At 42.7% G+C, this 15,385-nt stretch overlaps 2 protein-coding genes across 2 annotated transcripts in view; one reads left to right on the top strand and one right to left on the bottom strand.

Annotated features, from left to right (window-relative positions):
• LOC108410875 (GTPase IMAP family member 8-like) lies at positions 1 to 10,986 on the top strand. The gene is made up of 5 exons (XM_017682170.2): positions 1 to 306; positions 3,698 to 4,399; positions 5,118 to 5,816; positions 7,477 to 8,343; positions 9,736 to 10,986. Exons 1-5 carry the CDS (start codon positions 264 to 266, stop codon positions 9,999 to 10,001), a joined length of 2,577 nt encoding a protein of 858 aa, XP_017537659.1. The 5' UTR covers positions 1 to 263; the 3' UTR covers positions 10,002 to 10,986.
• Positions 10,987 to 12,722: 1,736 nt separating this feature from the next.
• The window catches only part of crybb2 (crystallin, beta B2), a 5,220-nt gene continuing 2,557 nt past the window's right edge, over positions 12,723 to 15,385 (bottom strand). Inside the window, exons 5-6 of the mRNA XM_017682172.1 lie at positions 13,636 to 13,778; positions 12,723 to 13,055 (exon numbers count right to left, since the gene is read on the bottom strand). Of these exons, the coding sequence (XP_017537661.1) occupies positions 12,887 to 13,055; positions 13,636 to 13,778 (312 nt within the window). The 3' untranslated portion in view covers positions 12,723 to 12,886. The remainder of the gene's footprint in view (positions 13,056 to 13,635; positions 13,779 to 15,385) is intronic.

Genomic DNA, 15,385 nt, shown 5'->3' with positions numbered 1-15,385 from the left:
TTCAGCATTTATAAACTACGATTTCGCTCGGATGGTCCATATCAACCCATTCATTTTGGACTCGCTCGTGATTTTCTTTAAGCTAAAACAGCCATTTGTCACAGTGGATGAGTCGTTGTGGGAGCTTGAGGGTTAACAGGCTTTGCTGACGCTGTTGCAAAACATGCAGAACAAGTAAAACCACTCCGTGGCAGCAAGTTGAGTGTTAGTGTGAACGTTTCATTCAGCAGAGAAGAGCACCAGACAACAAAGAGGAGAGCAGAATGGATGAAGCTCGCTGTCCCTCCAGCAGTAAGTCTGCTCCAGGTAAGGCCGTAGAAAGCCATGAGCAACCTGGCTTAACAGCAGTGTTGGACAGTAACTGAGTAACTACACACACACACACACACACACACACACACATTTTCTAAGCCACTTCTTCCTCAAGGTTGCGGGACTGAGTAACTGAGTATCTGAGTATCTGAGTAACTGAGTAACTGAGTATCTGAGTATCTGAGTAACTGAGTACCTGAGTAACTGAGTAAATGTAATTAGTTTCTGTACTTTAGTATTTTTGGTGTATCTGTACTGAAGTTTCTCCGTTCTGGGCGACTTTTTCCTTTCACTCCACTACATTTCAGAGTCTAATATCCGACTTTTTCCTCCTACATTTTGAGAAATCTGTGGTTCCTTTTGGTTTCTGTGTGTATAAAAACGTAACATGTCAAAACGAAAGAAGCGCAAAGCCAGAGCACCAATCAGGGCCCAGCGGTCACTTTGTTTAGAGCTGGTTTTGACCTGTTGGTCATACCGACCCAGTGCAGCACGCGGTTCAACGTCAGCGCAGCAGCGTAAAACTTTGGGAGAGTCTGTTCAACATAAATGATGAACTAACCTAACTTTGTGTAAATAGAGCTCAATATAGAAATATGTCCACATATGCAGTCGAGACTGACGCGGCTTTTTTCTGAATTTCTACAAACACCATTTCATTTTATAGTAAATGAGTTTGGGCTGGTTTATGTTTATGAACAGACGCCTACAGATCAACATAGTAAAGGAGCTCATCTGTGATCCTGAGTTTAAAGCCAGTTTTTATTCAACTTAAACTTGGAACTAAGTTGTAAATAAATCTGAAACTGAAACTTTGCTTGTGAGTAAAAGTCTCTGGGGTTTGAGTCTCTGGGATGCGAGTCTGAATCAAGTCTTGAGTCTCTAAGGTACCAGTGTGCAGCAAGTCTTAAGTCTGAGGTTTAAGTCCAAGTGAAGTCTTGAGTCTCTGGGGTGTGAGTCCCAGTCTAGTCTCGGAAGTGCACGTCTGAATCAAGTCTCAAGTCTCTGAGATTCAGGTCCAAGTTGAGTCTCGAGTCTTTGAGGTGTGAGTCCAAATCAAGTCTTGAGTCTCTGAGGTTCGAGTCAAAGTCGAGTCTTGAATCTCTGAGGTGTGAGTCCAAACCAAGTCTTGCATCTTTGGGGTTTGGGTCCAAGTCAAGTCTCAAGTCTCTGAGGATTGAGTCTGAATTGAGTCTTATGTCTCTGAGGTACGATTCTGAATCAAGTCTTGACTCTCTGTGAGTCTCTAAGAATTGAGTCTGAATCAAGCCTCGTGTCTCGGAGGTGAGTAAAAGTTGAGCCTTGAGGCTATGAGATGTGAGCCCAAATCAAGTGTCGTGTCTGTGGGGTCTAAGACAATGTCAAGTCTCGAGTCTCTGGGGTTTGGGTCCAATTTAAGTCTCAAATCTCTGAAGACGAGTTCAAAATCTCGAGTCTTTGAGGTGCGAGTTCGAATCAAGTCTCGAGTCTCTGGGGTGTGAGTGCAAGTCAGGTCTTGAGTCACTGAGGGAGCACAAGTGAACTCCTTTGTGGGGGCCGTCCACTCACTCCAGTTATATTATTTTGTATGTAAGAATGTCAATTAATGAATACTTCATTTTTCAGTTGGCATTTATGAAAATTGTTATGTTTAAGTAATTATGATTAATTAAATAACCTAGGTAATTAAATGATCTCTATAAATGAATACTAAGCAAAAATGACAACGTGTGAAGCACAGTTTACAATTATGTACAATGAAGATGCTTTTTTTTTGGGGGGGGTGGCAGAAAAGCCTTTCATGGTATTTTCAAAACATTTTTTTATGCTAATTTCATGACTGATACTCAAGCCCCTTTGAGGCCTAACAGGTGCTGAGTGATACCACTTATAGCCAAACAACTGCCCATGTTGTTGTGTGTAGTCTTGATTTATGGGTTTGATATGAGGGGTCCCCCTTATAACACGACCCCCTTTTTATCCTCTTTAGCTCTCTTAAGTGTATTGTCAGCATTTCTGTTCCATCTATATGTGAGATGTACGCACTGCTTGGTACAGCTCGCTGTCAGGGTTGCCAAGTTTGCAGTTTCCCCTTCTGAATTGGGCCAGTTTGAAAATGCAGTTGTGGGAGAAAATGATCCAGTTGCAGCTTCGGTTTGCTGGCTTTTATGCAAACTTTTGAGGTCTTTGGGGGGATTTTGGCAGCCCTGACCACTGTGAAACATGCAGCAGGAGCTGTTAACCAGCGAGTAATGTTTTTACATGTACTAAAACTGAAAACTGGAGCTCATCATTTCCAGGACTGTCTTAATATTTAAGTTAAGTGATACTTTTTTGATCCCACATTCGGGGAAATTCCGTGAAGTGAAACACCACATACACACTAGTGAATACACACACTAGGGGGCAGTGAGCTCACTTGCCTGGAGCGGTGGGCAGCCCTATCCACGGCGCCCGGGGAGCAGTTGGGGGTTAGGTGTCTTGCTCAAGGACACCTCAGTCATGGACTGTCAGCTCTGGGGATCGAACCGGCGACCTTCCGGTCACAGGGCCAGATCCCTGACCTCCAGCCCACGACTGCCCCCTAAAAAATGTAATAACATAACTAAAACTAATGGAAAAGAATAAAAAATGGCTTTGCCTACTGCTTCTCCAGAATGAGAGCTGCTGCCGTGCTGCTAATGTTATGGTGATGGGTGTCAACATCTTGCCTGACTGTAAGTGCTGTTGGTGCTGTGGAGAGGGAACTTTATTAGAGGGAACAAAATGCTTCTCAAAGAACTAACATGTCGAAAGGCGCCAATGAGCAGCACTGAGGAGCTCATGTCTTACGGGCGTCTTTAGGATGGACGACGGCCACGTTAGAGAACCAGAGACCACTGTACACATACACAAATATGCATAAATATACTGTAAACAAAATATACTGACGCTGACTGACCACTCCAGAGCTACAAGAAGTGCTTTGACTTCACAAATCAAACATTTTATGTGTATATTCAAGTACAACTAATACACACAAAACATATGTAATAAAATGAATAATAATAATAATTAACAAAGTTATGGAGGTTATAGTTTCTTATATAGAGCACATTATATTCTATATCGCTGTGGTCAGAGCAAAACCCCTGAAAAAAAATTTCAGCTTTTGGCATTTTTCAGTTTTGGATCTCATTTGAAAATGCCTGTTGCTCTTTACATTAGATGTAAATTTCATGATGATAGGCCCAAAAGAAACGGCCCAAAATGACTTAGAAAGACGTCTGGTTCCATTGACTTACATTAAAAGTAAAGTAGGTTTTTTGCTTCTCCTGTAAAGTTACCATTTTGGAGATATGGGGTTGGTACAATGAAAGGTCTTGGCTTCTAAATGTTGAATTTAAGTCTCTTTTCCTGCTTGCAGAGGAGGCACAGCGTCTTACTGAAATGAGGATTTTACTGCTGGGCAATAAAGCAGCAGGCAAGAGTTCATCCATAAGCACCATCCTGGGCAGCGAAGGGCCGAGTTTGAAGACCGCTCAGTGCGTGAAGAGGCAAGGAGAAGCTGAAGGACTAGCGCTCACTGTGATTGAGGCTCCAGGCTGGTGGAGGAATTACAGAGTGAAGGACACTCCGAATTTAAACGCTCAGGAAATCGTACTCGGTGCGTCTCTGTGCCCTCCAGGACCCCATGCAGTGCTGCTAGTGGTCCGTCTGGACACTGGCTTCACGGAGACTTGCAGAAGAGCACTGGAGGAACGTCAGGGTTTGTTTCAGACTGACAGTGTGTGGAGTCACTCCATGGTGCTGTTTACCTTTGGAGACTGTCTTGAAGACACCACAGTCGAGAAGCACGTTGAGAGTCAAGGAGACGCCCTCCAGCAGCTCGTGGAGAAATGTGGGCGCAGAGTCCATGTCTTTAATAATAAGAAGAGGGACTCCAGGCAGGTGAAGGAGCTGCTGGAGAAGATTAAAGACATGGTGATGGGAAACGGTGGACGTCATTTTGAGGTGGACTGTAAGATTTTACAGGACCTTGGAGTTCAGAGAAGAACGGATGAAACGAAAGCAGCGGAGAGACAGATCACAGCACAGATGCAGAAACAAGCCCTTACATGTCAAACAGGTAAGAGAACTTGTGAGAAGAGCTGCTTCAAAGCCGCACTCTTCTGAGAATTCTGAGACATTCACTTCTTATCCCATTAAAATCTCAGGCTTATTACATACTGTGGCTTATTATTCAGTAACTACCTCAATGCAAATTAGTTGAGTTACTCTTTTTGGTTATGAAAAGTAAAAGTATAGTAAAACTCTTCCTAGATAAAGAGGAACCAAATGCTAAAGACAGATTATGGCTGGGTGTCTTCTGTATATGGATGAAAGCAAATTTTAGACTAATTAATTAAGCCAGCCAATGCATAGACGTTAAATATTGTAGGTCCTAGAATTGAGACCTGTGGGACACCAGAAGATACATATATAAGCACCCAACACAACATGCTCAGTTGGAAAAATGCTAATTCTGCTGCCTAAGTGCACCAACTGCATTAGCTTTATAGCTCTAGTGCAAAACCAAAAAAGCAGACTTTGGCTATTAAGCATATCGTGGCTAATCGACTACATTTTGGAGTGTAAACCTGACGTTTTGGCCAAACTTTCAGCTTAAATGTTAAAAGAAGCATATAAGATAAAACACAAGTGTCAATTTTATTTCTAGTCTTTCGTGAGCATGTGTTTTATTTAGGAATGATGATAGAAAAATACAAATTAAAGTTCTATAAAAAGTACTTCTGTTTTAACACAAGCCACTTTCACTGGCTTTTTTTCTCTAATACCTTTTACAGCTCAGACCCAACAAGAACTGAGAATTTTGCTGGTGGGACACAGGCATTCAGGAAAGAGTTCGGCAGGGAACACCATCCTGGGCAGAGAAGAGTTTGACCTAAGAAGAACATCAAAATGCGTGATCAAAGAAGGAAAAGTAGCAGGGAGGCTGGTCACCGTGGTAGAAGCTCCAGGTTGGTGGAACAACTACAGCGTAAAGGACACACCAGAGCTAAACAAACAGGAACTTTTGTGCAGTGCATCTCTATGCCCTCCAGGACCTCATGCCCTGCTTCTGGTCATACGAGCGGACGGCTCATTCACAATGCAGAACAGAGGAGCAGTTGAGGAACACCTGGAACTTCTGGGAGCGAAGGTCTGGGATCACACAGTGGTGCTGTTCACCTATGGAGACTGGCTTGGGGAAACTAGCATTGAGCAGCACGTTGAGAGTGAAGGGTATGCACTGCGGTGGCTTGTGGAGAAGTGTGGAAATAGATACCACGTTTTCAATAACAACAACAGGGATGATGGTGGTCAGGTTGAAGAGCTCCTACAGAAGGTAGAGGAAGTGGTAGCAGGAAACAGCGGGGAACATTATGAGGTCAACAGGCTGTTAATAGAAGAAGTGCGAAAGAAACAGAAGACAGGAGAGGAACGTGCAAAGCTGAGAGCGTCCAACATGATGGAGAGGAGACAGGCATTGAGATCGCTGAGGGGTAGGATACCGATACTTCCTCGCCTTACTGGTTCCAGTTACATGAGGCTCACAGAAAAGCAGTACCCTTTATCACCAGTGACGACTGTGATTTTAAGGGCTTTAATAATCACAGAATCTGAAAATATCAGCTGCTCTTCACAAATGCGTTAAAATATGATGAAATTTTAAGGAAAGCCTTAAAATTCCTTGGAAAAAAATCTAGTTCTTCTATTCTATCCACAGTTAAGACCTATGTTCTTCAATAAAGTTATCATACTTGTGATATGAGATTGTGCTCTGATAACAGCAACACAATTCATAACGATCTTCTACTGAAGCCTTCACAGTCGTAGATATGACTGGTGATAAACGTATATCTTTTCTCTAAGATGCTTTTTCTATAACCAGCATCTTAGTCTTATTGCGTTCATTTGCAGGAGTGCTGAGTCATCCAAGGAATAATGTTATCTATGTAGTCAAACAAGCAGCCTATACACTAAGGACAGAGCATTGTTTACAAACAGATGAAAGCAAATTTTACAAGTAATAATTATACCAGTTAAGGGAAGCATAGAAACTTTAAATAATGTATGCCCTTGAACTGAGACTTGTGGGACACCATAATATACTGCAATCTTGTTGACTGCTTTAGCTACATTATCCTTGTAGCAAAACTAAAGAAGCAAACTGTAGACATCAAACATGTCTTGGCTGATTGATTTCACTTGTGGTAAGAGTTAAAACTGACAAATTACTACATGTTTGTAGCTAATTGTAATCGTAAATGTAAAAGCAAAGAAAGTTTGTATGAAGTCTGGATGAATTTGGTAAAAAGTCAAGCTGTTTTTCATTAAAGTTGGGCAGATTTGACCCAACAGCTACTCTGCATCTGTTTAATGAAAGCAAGCACAGCCTACCAGCAACTCATTTACATATAATTTACATAAGACACGCCCCAAGTCATGCAGCTGTTTCGGCAGGGAGCCAATAAACCTACGGCATTCAGTGGGTCATGAGCCAATGCCTGTGCTGGTAGGGGGAGTTTGAGGTCGAGTGGTGAGTGAACTGCTCCCCCTATTGACCAAACTTTATAGTGTTAAAGTTACGACAACTGCAATGTAGAAAATATGAAATAAAACAAAACATTTTTTTTAAAGCTGATAGCCAATCCACCCTTGCTGTGAGGGAAATCAGTTACACTTTATGTGGATAGTACACGTTAGATACTTGGTAGATATTTAATTTACTTTCAAGTTAAATTAAGTGAAATATCCACTAAATTGGCCGTAATTTATTATTTAACTTGGCTCTACTCCTAACTCTAACCTTACCCTCACTCCAAAACCTGAACCCAACCCTCACCCTGGTCCAAATCCTAACCCTAACCCCACCACTGTTTAGAATCAACTGAGTTTCAACAAACAGTTTATTAAGAATCTAAACATTTGTAGGTAACCTATAGGGAACTATAGTGGACTCCAAATAAAGTAAGACTGGGAAATATGTATGTGCTGATTTATGATCAGATTTGATTGTATGCGACTTCAATGAATGAGGGATTATGTGTGCCTTCTTGTTTTGTAGGGTATACGAAGTAAAAATAATCAATTTCATTACATAACGACAATAATAAAGCTGTGTTGTTTAACTTTCCTGCTCACGCCTGCTCTGCCTTACAGGTGAAATACATCGTCTCTCCGAGCTGAGGATTGTGATGCTTGGGGGCATGTATTCAGGGAAGAGCTCTACAGGAAACACTATTCTCGGCAGTGGGCAGTTTAGTAATTCCACCTGTGTGCGCCGACGAGGAAAAGTAGGGACCAGAGAGGTTGTTCTCGTTGAGGCCCCAGGCTGGTTGAAGCGTTCCTATGTTGGACTAATTCCCGAATCTGTCAAACAGAAGGTCATGCAGAGTGTAACTCTGTGTGCCCCAGGACCTCACGCTGTGCTCCTCATTACACAGACGGATACGACGTTCACAGAGAACAAAAGGAGAACCCTGGAGGAACTTCTCAAACTGCTAGATGAGAGCATCTGGAACCACACCATGGTGCTGTTCACGTGTGGAGACTGGCTAGGAGACTGGAGCATAGAGGAACACATTGAGAGTGAAGGGGAGAGCCTACAGAGGCTTGTTGAGAAGTGCAGGAACAGGTACCATGTCCTGAACAACCAGGACAACGCTGATAGAGCTCAAGTCACGAAACTGCTAGATAAGATAGAAGAGATGGTGGCGGAAAATGGTACATATTCACCTGCGCAAGGGCCAAAGCCTCCTCCGGGGAAGGTCAAAAGGCAGTGTGAGGATGCAGAAGAGCATGAGCTTTTAAACGTTAGGACAGATAGAATGGCCTGTAGCCAACATGATGAGGATGAAAAGAAAAAAGGGGGCTGGACAGAGTGGGAGCTGCTGGGAGCTGCTGATTCTGTCCCAGATGACTCTTTGGATGAAGATATGCCAACAGGCACAGACACGACAAAGAAACGGACATTCTCTGATCTGCGCATCCACAAAGCTCATAGCATGCAGCACTCGAATCCAACAAGTAAGTGTCTTTAAATTTATCTTCACTTAACATCAGAGTACATTATGATGTACCTCTTTAATAAGCCTTACCAAGCCAGTCACTGGTCTTGCTGCCTGTTTTAAATAAAGGGCATTTTCTCTAAAAGGGAAATAGCAGACTCTGAGTTTTTGTTTTTTGGACCACTTTTGGGCCTTGTGACCAGAAAGTCGCAGGTTTTAATCCCCTGAGCCGACAGTACGTGACTGAAGTGCCCTTGAGCAAGGCACCTAACCCCAAACTGCTTCCCGAGTGCCGTGCATAGAGCTGCTCACCACTCCGGGCAAGTGTGCATACTGCCCCCTAGTGTGTGTGTGCATTCACTAGTGTATGTGGATGTTTTCACTGGGATAAAATGTGGTAAAATCTTCCCTGTTGTGGGACTAAATTAATACTTCATATGAAACATTAACACAGCACTTTTGTGTTATACATCATTACCTGTTGCACATCAGCTATCAATTGGAAGACCCCCGGTTAGTGCTTTACAGACAATCTGATGAGACTCAATCTGACAGGTTAGATCTTAACTAGAAGACGTGTTAACAAGCACAGTTCATACAAATGTCATATTCAAAAAGGCCCTTAGACTTGAGGATCTGTCTCTAGATCTAATTGTTGATTTATTGCTGAAATACTGATATAAAATAAATATATACTGAAGCCAGTACTCAGGAAAGTTTATGCACAAGATTATTTTGAGTGAAGCAATCATAGTTAGTACTTTCGGTGCAGCATGTAAGATTAATGAGGTTGCAGGCTAACTGAATTACCCTCGCTCATCTCTCCCTTTCCAAGCTTGTAGTAGAACCTACAGTGGTAAGTTCAATTACCTGTCTAGAAGAAAACAGGCGACTTCGGCGTCACTCAAAAAAACGTTTGCCATTAGTGATCTCCACCTGGAAAAGGCCGTCTTAACCTGCCTTCGATTTTGTTTTGCTTCTTCTTGTTTTCCTACGATTCACCTTCCTGAATCTTCCTTTTTCTTGTGCGTCGTAATAAATATTATTCTCCATTTCTCAAAATTTTCATTTATGCACTCTAAAACTTCTCACATCACAAGACCGTTTCAATGCTTTCCATCTAGCATATGGTTATGAGCAGCCAGTTAATTAGCCAATTAATGATCAGACTGAATGAGGGAATTATAAAGAAATGCTAATCTTCTTTGCCTTAAGAAAACAAATGGTCCATTCATAATATAAAGGACAGCTGATGTCGTCAAAAGGTAACAAACAATAAAAGCCAGAAAGAAAACAGAAAAATCCTTTTATTCTAACGATCAACTGCTTTATAATGTCTGACAACTGCTGGCTTTTGCTCACAGCCTTGTCTATTTTACTGACATCTTATTATTTTTACGTCTTTCCACAGTGGGCGGCGATGACCGTTCTGACGCTGGATCCATTTATGATTCATTTATGATGAGTAACACCAGTAATACGAATGTCCTACTAACATCAATGATGTCATCTTTGAGTTCTGGGATCGGCTCTTTGAGAAACACTAGTACTCTTGGGTTCAGAGACCTGAATGACTTTATGAAGAGACGCAAACTGGAGGATGACAGCAACAGTTCAGAGGTCCAGGAAGAAGATGAAATACGACCAGAGAAAACAAAAAGACTTAATGACCGATGAAGAGAAGGCCAACCAACTGTGAGCCTATCCTTTTATACACCGTGTGTCAAAATTTATTCAGTTCACGTCCCAGGGCTGACTTGATATTCCTGGTTGAGCCACTAGCAACTTCTGGCACTGCACTGCTCCTCTATAGGCAGCAAAATGAAAATTTTCGGTTGTATGAGTAACAATACAGTAGAACAACAGCAAACAACTAACAGACCTCAGAGGTCCAGAAGAGTAGAGGATGGCCAAAAATTACTCTCAGTCGTGACAAAAGTACTCGACACAAGAACACTCTCCATGGGTTTAACCATAAAAACCAATATCAGAGTATTTAAATCAATATGCAAACCACTGGTAACCCAAAGAACAGGAAGGGCAGGTTACGGTTTGAAAAAGTGGGAAGCGTTGTCTCCTCACAGCAAGAGGGGCCTGGGTTTGGGTGGCCCTGGTCCTTTCTGTGTTGAGTTTGCATGGTCTCCCCATGTCTGCATGGGTTTCCTCCCATAGTCATGCAGGCAGGCCAATAGGACACGCTAAATTGCCCCTAGGTGTGAATGTGTCTGTCACATTTGTTGTTTGTAAACAGAACATTTTATTGCGCTTTAATCTGATGAAAGGTTGTGTGTCCTAATGTTCAGTGTACAGTTTGTTTTGCACATCTTTTACTTTTCTGCCATGTGTCATTTTTTTATTATTATTATTTTTCACAAAACAAAAAGGAAAAAAACTGAAAGTGCAGACTCAAACCTGTCCGTACAGAATATATCATATTGGTCATTATGTAAACGTGATGAACTGTGTGCTTGTGTCCTGTGTAGTGTATGAAAATGAAAATAACTCGATGTGTGGCGTTAACCTCGCGGTCATGGTTTCATGCTGAATCAGATCAGTTGGGCTAGAAACCACAAGTGTAGTGCAGTGAGTAACACCTCTGCCTTCTATGCTGTAGACTGGGGTTCAGTGCCCCGCCTGGGTAACCACCCTACACTATCAATAAGACTCCTTGGGCAAGACTCCTAACACTGCCTTGACCTGCCTGTGTAAAATGATCAAATTGTAAGTGGCTCTGGATAAGAGCGTCTGCCAAATGGTGTAAATGTAAAGTGTTATTATCCAAAACCTTTTATCTCTCTGTGTCCTGAGCCAACCAGTAAAACAGCTTTTCACTGCCATTTTCATGTGCTGAGTTCAAATTGTAAAGACCTCCCAACAGAACCGACAATCTGTTGTGTTTCTTTGCTGAGCTGAACATCACTATTGACCTTCAATCTAGTGCTGAAGATTTCAGTTTTGTGGCCATCGATGCATAAAATTGGTACCAACAGGATCTTGATGGTCTTCTCTGTCGCTTGCAGACGGATCGAACAACAATTCTGTGAATTCGATGAAGTCGCCGGGCACTGTGGTGTCACAAAAATATTCACCACAGCGCAAAGTAAGACAGTCTGATGTCTCGATGGCTGATTGTAGAACTGTAAGAGTTCCCTGGGGTAGGTTTAGGAAGCTGTTAGCTTCCACAGAACAAGTGCTATTGCTCCTATTTCCACGCTCACCAGAGGAAAACATGAACTTTGTTCGATTCCACACAGAATTCTGTGTAATTGTAGCCACTTTTTGTGCACAACTTGTGTTACCATCACAAAATCTCAGGCTTATTACACAGAAAGACTTACTATTCAGGTCTTACTAATCAGGGACTTCAATGCAAACTAATGGAGCTGTTCTTAGGTCACAGAGTTGTGCAGTAAAGTACACAGGATAAAAGTTGAAGCTTTGCTTTATGATTCGGTGCAAATGAGGACATTTGTGTGAGCCTGTGCCATTAAGCACTGCTAATTAGCAAGCAAGGTTGCTACTTACTGAAATTAGACGCTTTATCAAGGCACTGAATGAACAAAAAGGCAATTAAAATGTTGATTGCTGTTACTACCACTATGTTTCTTTATTAATAATTCTCATAACTCTCACTGTGGTTGTAATTTTGCTGTCCGGTGATGACCAGAGGATGGGTTCCTATTTTGAGCCTTGATTCTTCTCAAGGTTTTGTCCTCATTCTTCTTGCTTTGGACCTTGAATTTCATGTAAAGCAGTCCTATGGTGATGTCCATTGTAAAAAGTGCTATATAAATTAATTTGGAATCAGTTCATATATTTGGGGACAGTTGTGGGCTGGAGGTCAGGGAACCAGCCCTGTGACCAGAAGGTTGTTGGTTCAATCCCCTCAGCTGATGGTCCGTGACTGAAGTGCCCTTGAGCAGAGCACCTAACCCCCAATTGCTCCCTGGGTGCTGTACATAGGGCCGCTCTGGGCAAGTGTGCTCACTGCCCCCTAGGGTGGGTGTTTCACTGCGTAGATGGGTTAAATGCGGAGGTCTAATTCCACAATGTGCAAACACAGTTGGCAAAATGGTTGTAAGTTCTAATTGGCTGGGGTTGTGTGATTAGTTTGAGTTGAGTCTTTTCTTTAAAAGAGCAAAGAAATCTGAAAAATCTCCCGTCTCTTGTTCACCTCATTCTCAAAAATATCCTCTTTCTGTATAAATTCTGAAAAACGTCTATAAAAATGCGCTGTTATTTTTTCATCCTACCATTCGATAAAGTTGAAGACTTGGCAATTAAATATAACAATGCATTGCAAACGTGGTAGCTGAGAAATTCGGCGATCTGAGGCTGTGCCAGGGGTGAAAAGCTCAGATGACTGAGCTCAAAATAAAGCCTCAAAACCAGTTCATATAACTCATAACGCAAAATCATTTATTCATTCATTAGCAGTAGCAAATAGATTCACTGACACAACGGGGCATCGAAGAAATCAGCGTTCAGGAGCGAAGAGGAGGCGAAGAGGAGGAGAGTGACGGCTGGAGAAGGCTGGATATGTTTAGGCTGCGGGTTGAAGCTCAGTTGGCGGGGTGGAAAGCCCCTCTCTGGTGCCACTGCATGTCGCGGATGCGTCTCACAGACTGGATCTGAGGCAGCTGAGCCCCAAACTCGGCACACTCCTTATACTCCCCCTTCTCAAACAGGTACTGATAGCCTCTGTAGCCAGGGTACTGGTAGGCCACCCAGCTGTGGGAGACAGCAGGAGAAGGTGCATCATATATTAGAATATAAGAGAAAACCTTGAGCGATAGTTCAGTCGTCTTAAACTCCAAGTTTATTCAGTCAATCTTGAGACTTATTGTTCAGTTGTTGCTATAAACTGTTCAGAGTTGTTCAAAGTTGAGATCATGTTATATTTTTATTGGTCATACAAAGGATATTTGGCTGCTACTCTGGGACAACGGAAGATTAAGCTTCTCATCCAAGGGAAAAACATGGGGGTCCTGGGATTTGAACTCACAACATTCTGGTTGCTACAGCACACATCGCCTACCACTAATCACGCAGGCCACCGGGTTCCCTGGCTAAACGCTACACTGATGGGCTGGAACGTGTTGTTGTAGGCAGGTCAGAAGCTAAAACGTCATGAAATGAACCACCATGACGTTTCTTGTTAGGTTAAATTCGATGTTTGCCAGCAACAGTTCTACAAAACAACACACTAATAGCCGCAGCACGGACAGGTCTAACGAAGTGGGTCCACATGGGCTTTCAGAGTCTGAAACAAGGCTGGCTTCTGCACCGCGGTGAATGAAGCTGCACTTACGTGCCGTTCTGCACCCGGACTGAAGAAACCTTCTCCTGGTAGCCGTGAGCGTGGAAGCTGGGCACATCATCGTCTATGATCTCGATCTTCTTCCCTGCGAAGCTGGGGTTCTCATACAGCACGATCTTGTGCTCCTGGCCATCCTGAAATGGCAAAACAACAGAAAGTGAGGAAGAAATTTACCAAAAGAGAAGTCGTTACTGAGAGCTGATTGGTTAGCGTTACTGCTACTGAGAGCTGATTGGTTAGTGTTACTGCTACTGAGAGCTGATTGGTTAGTGTTACTGCTACTGAGTGCTGATTGGTTAGTGTTACTGCTACTGAGAGCTGATTGGTTAGAGTTACTGCTACTGAGAGCTGATTGGTTACCGTTACTGCTACTGAGAGCTGATTGGTTAGTGTTACTGCTACTGAGAGCTGATTGGTTAGTGTTACTGCTACTGAGAGCTGATTGGTTAGTGTTACTGCTACTGAGAGCTGATTGGTTAGTGTTACTGCTACTGAGAGCTGATTGGTTAGAGTTACTGCTACTGAGAGCTGATTGGTTAGTGTTACTGCTACTGAGAGCTGATTGGTTAGAGTTACTGCTACTGAGAGCTGATTGGTTAGAGTTCCTGCTACTGACAGCTGATTGGTTAGAGTTACTGCTACTGAGAGCTGATTGGTTAGTGTTACTGCTACTGAGAGCTGATTGGTTAGTGTTACTGCTACTGAGAGCTGATTGGTTAGTGTTACTGCTACTGAGAGCTGATTGGTTAGCGTTACTGCTACTGAGAGCTGATTGGTTAGCGTTACTGCTACTGAGAGCTGATTGGTTAGTGTTACTGCTACTGAGCGCTGATTGGTTAGTGTTACTGCTACTGAGAACTGATTGGTTAGAGTTACTGCTACTGAGAGCTGATTGGTTAGAGTTACTGCTACTGAGAGCTGATTGGTTAGTGTTACTGCTACTGAGAGCTGATTGGTTAGTGTTACTGCTACTGAGAGCTGATTGGTTAGAGTTACTGCTACTGAGAGCTGATTGGTTAGTGTTACTGCTACTGAGAGCTGATTGGTTAGTGTTACTGCTACTGAGAGCTGATTGGTTAGCATTACTGCTACTGAGAGCTGATTGGTTAGCGTTACTGCTACTGAGAGCTGATTGGTTAGTGTTACTGCTACTGAGAGCTGATTGGTTAGAGTTACTGCTACTGACAGCTGATTGGTTAGTGTTACTGCTACCGAGAGCTGATTGGTTAGTGTTACTGCTAGTGAGAGCTGATTGGTTAGCGTTACTGCTACTGAGAGCTGATTGGTTAGTGTTACTGCTACTGAGAGCTGATTGGTTAGAGTTACTGCTACTGAGAGCTGATTGGTCAGTGTTACTGCTACTGAGAGCTGATTGGTTAGCTTTACTGCTACTGAGAGCTGATTGGTTAGTGTTACTGCTACTGAGAGCTGATTGGTTAGTGTTACTGCTACTGACAGCTGATTGGTTAGTGTTACTGCTACTGAGAGCTGATTGGTTAGTGTTACTGCTACTGAGAGTTGATTGGTTAGTGTTACTGCTATTGAGAGCTGATTGGTTAGTGTTACTGCTACTGAGAGCTGATTGGTTAGTGTTACTGCTACTGAGAGCTGATTGGTTAGTGTTACTGCTACTGAGAGCTGATTGGTTAGAGTTACTGCTACTGAGAGCTGATTGGTTAGCGTTACTGCTACTGAGAGCTGATTGGTTAGTGTTACTGCTACTGAGAGCTGATTGGTTAGT

The sequence above is a fragment of the Pygocentrus nattereri genome, chromosome 29 (assembly GCF_015220715.1).
Source record: "Pygocentrus nattereri isolate fPygNat1 chromosome 29, fPygNat1.pri, whole genome shotgun sequence".
Classification (NCBI taxonomy): Eukaryota; Metazoa; Chordata; class Actinopteri; order Characiformes; family Serrasalmidae; genus Pygocentrus; species Pygocentrus nattereri.
Note: the sequence above shows the minus strand (reverse complement) of the source record. Positions and strands in the feature narration are given on the sequence as shown.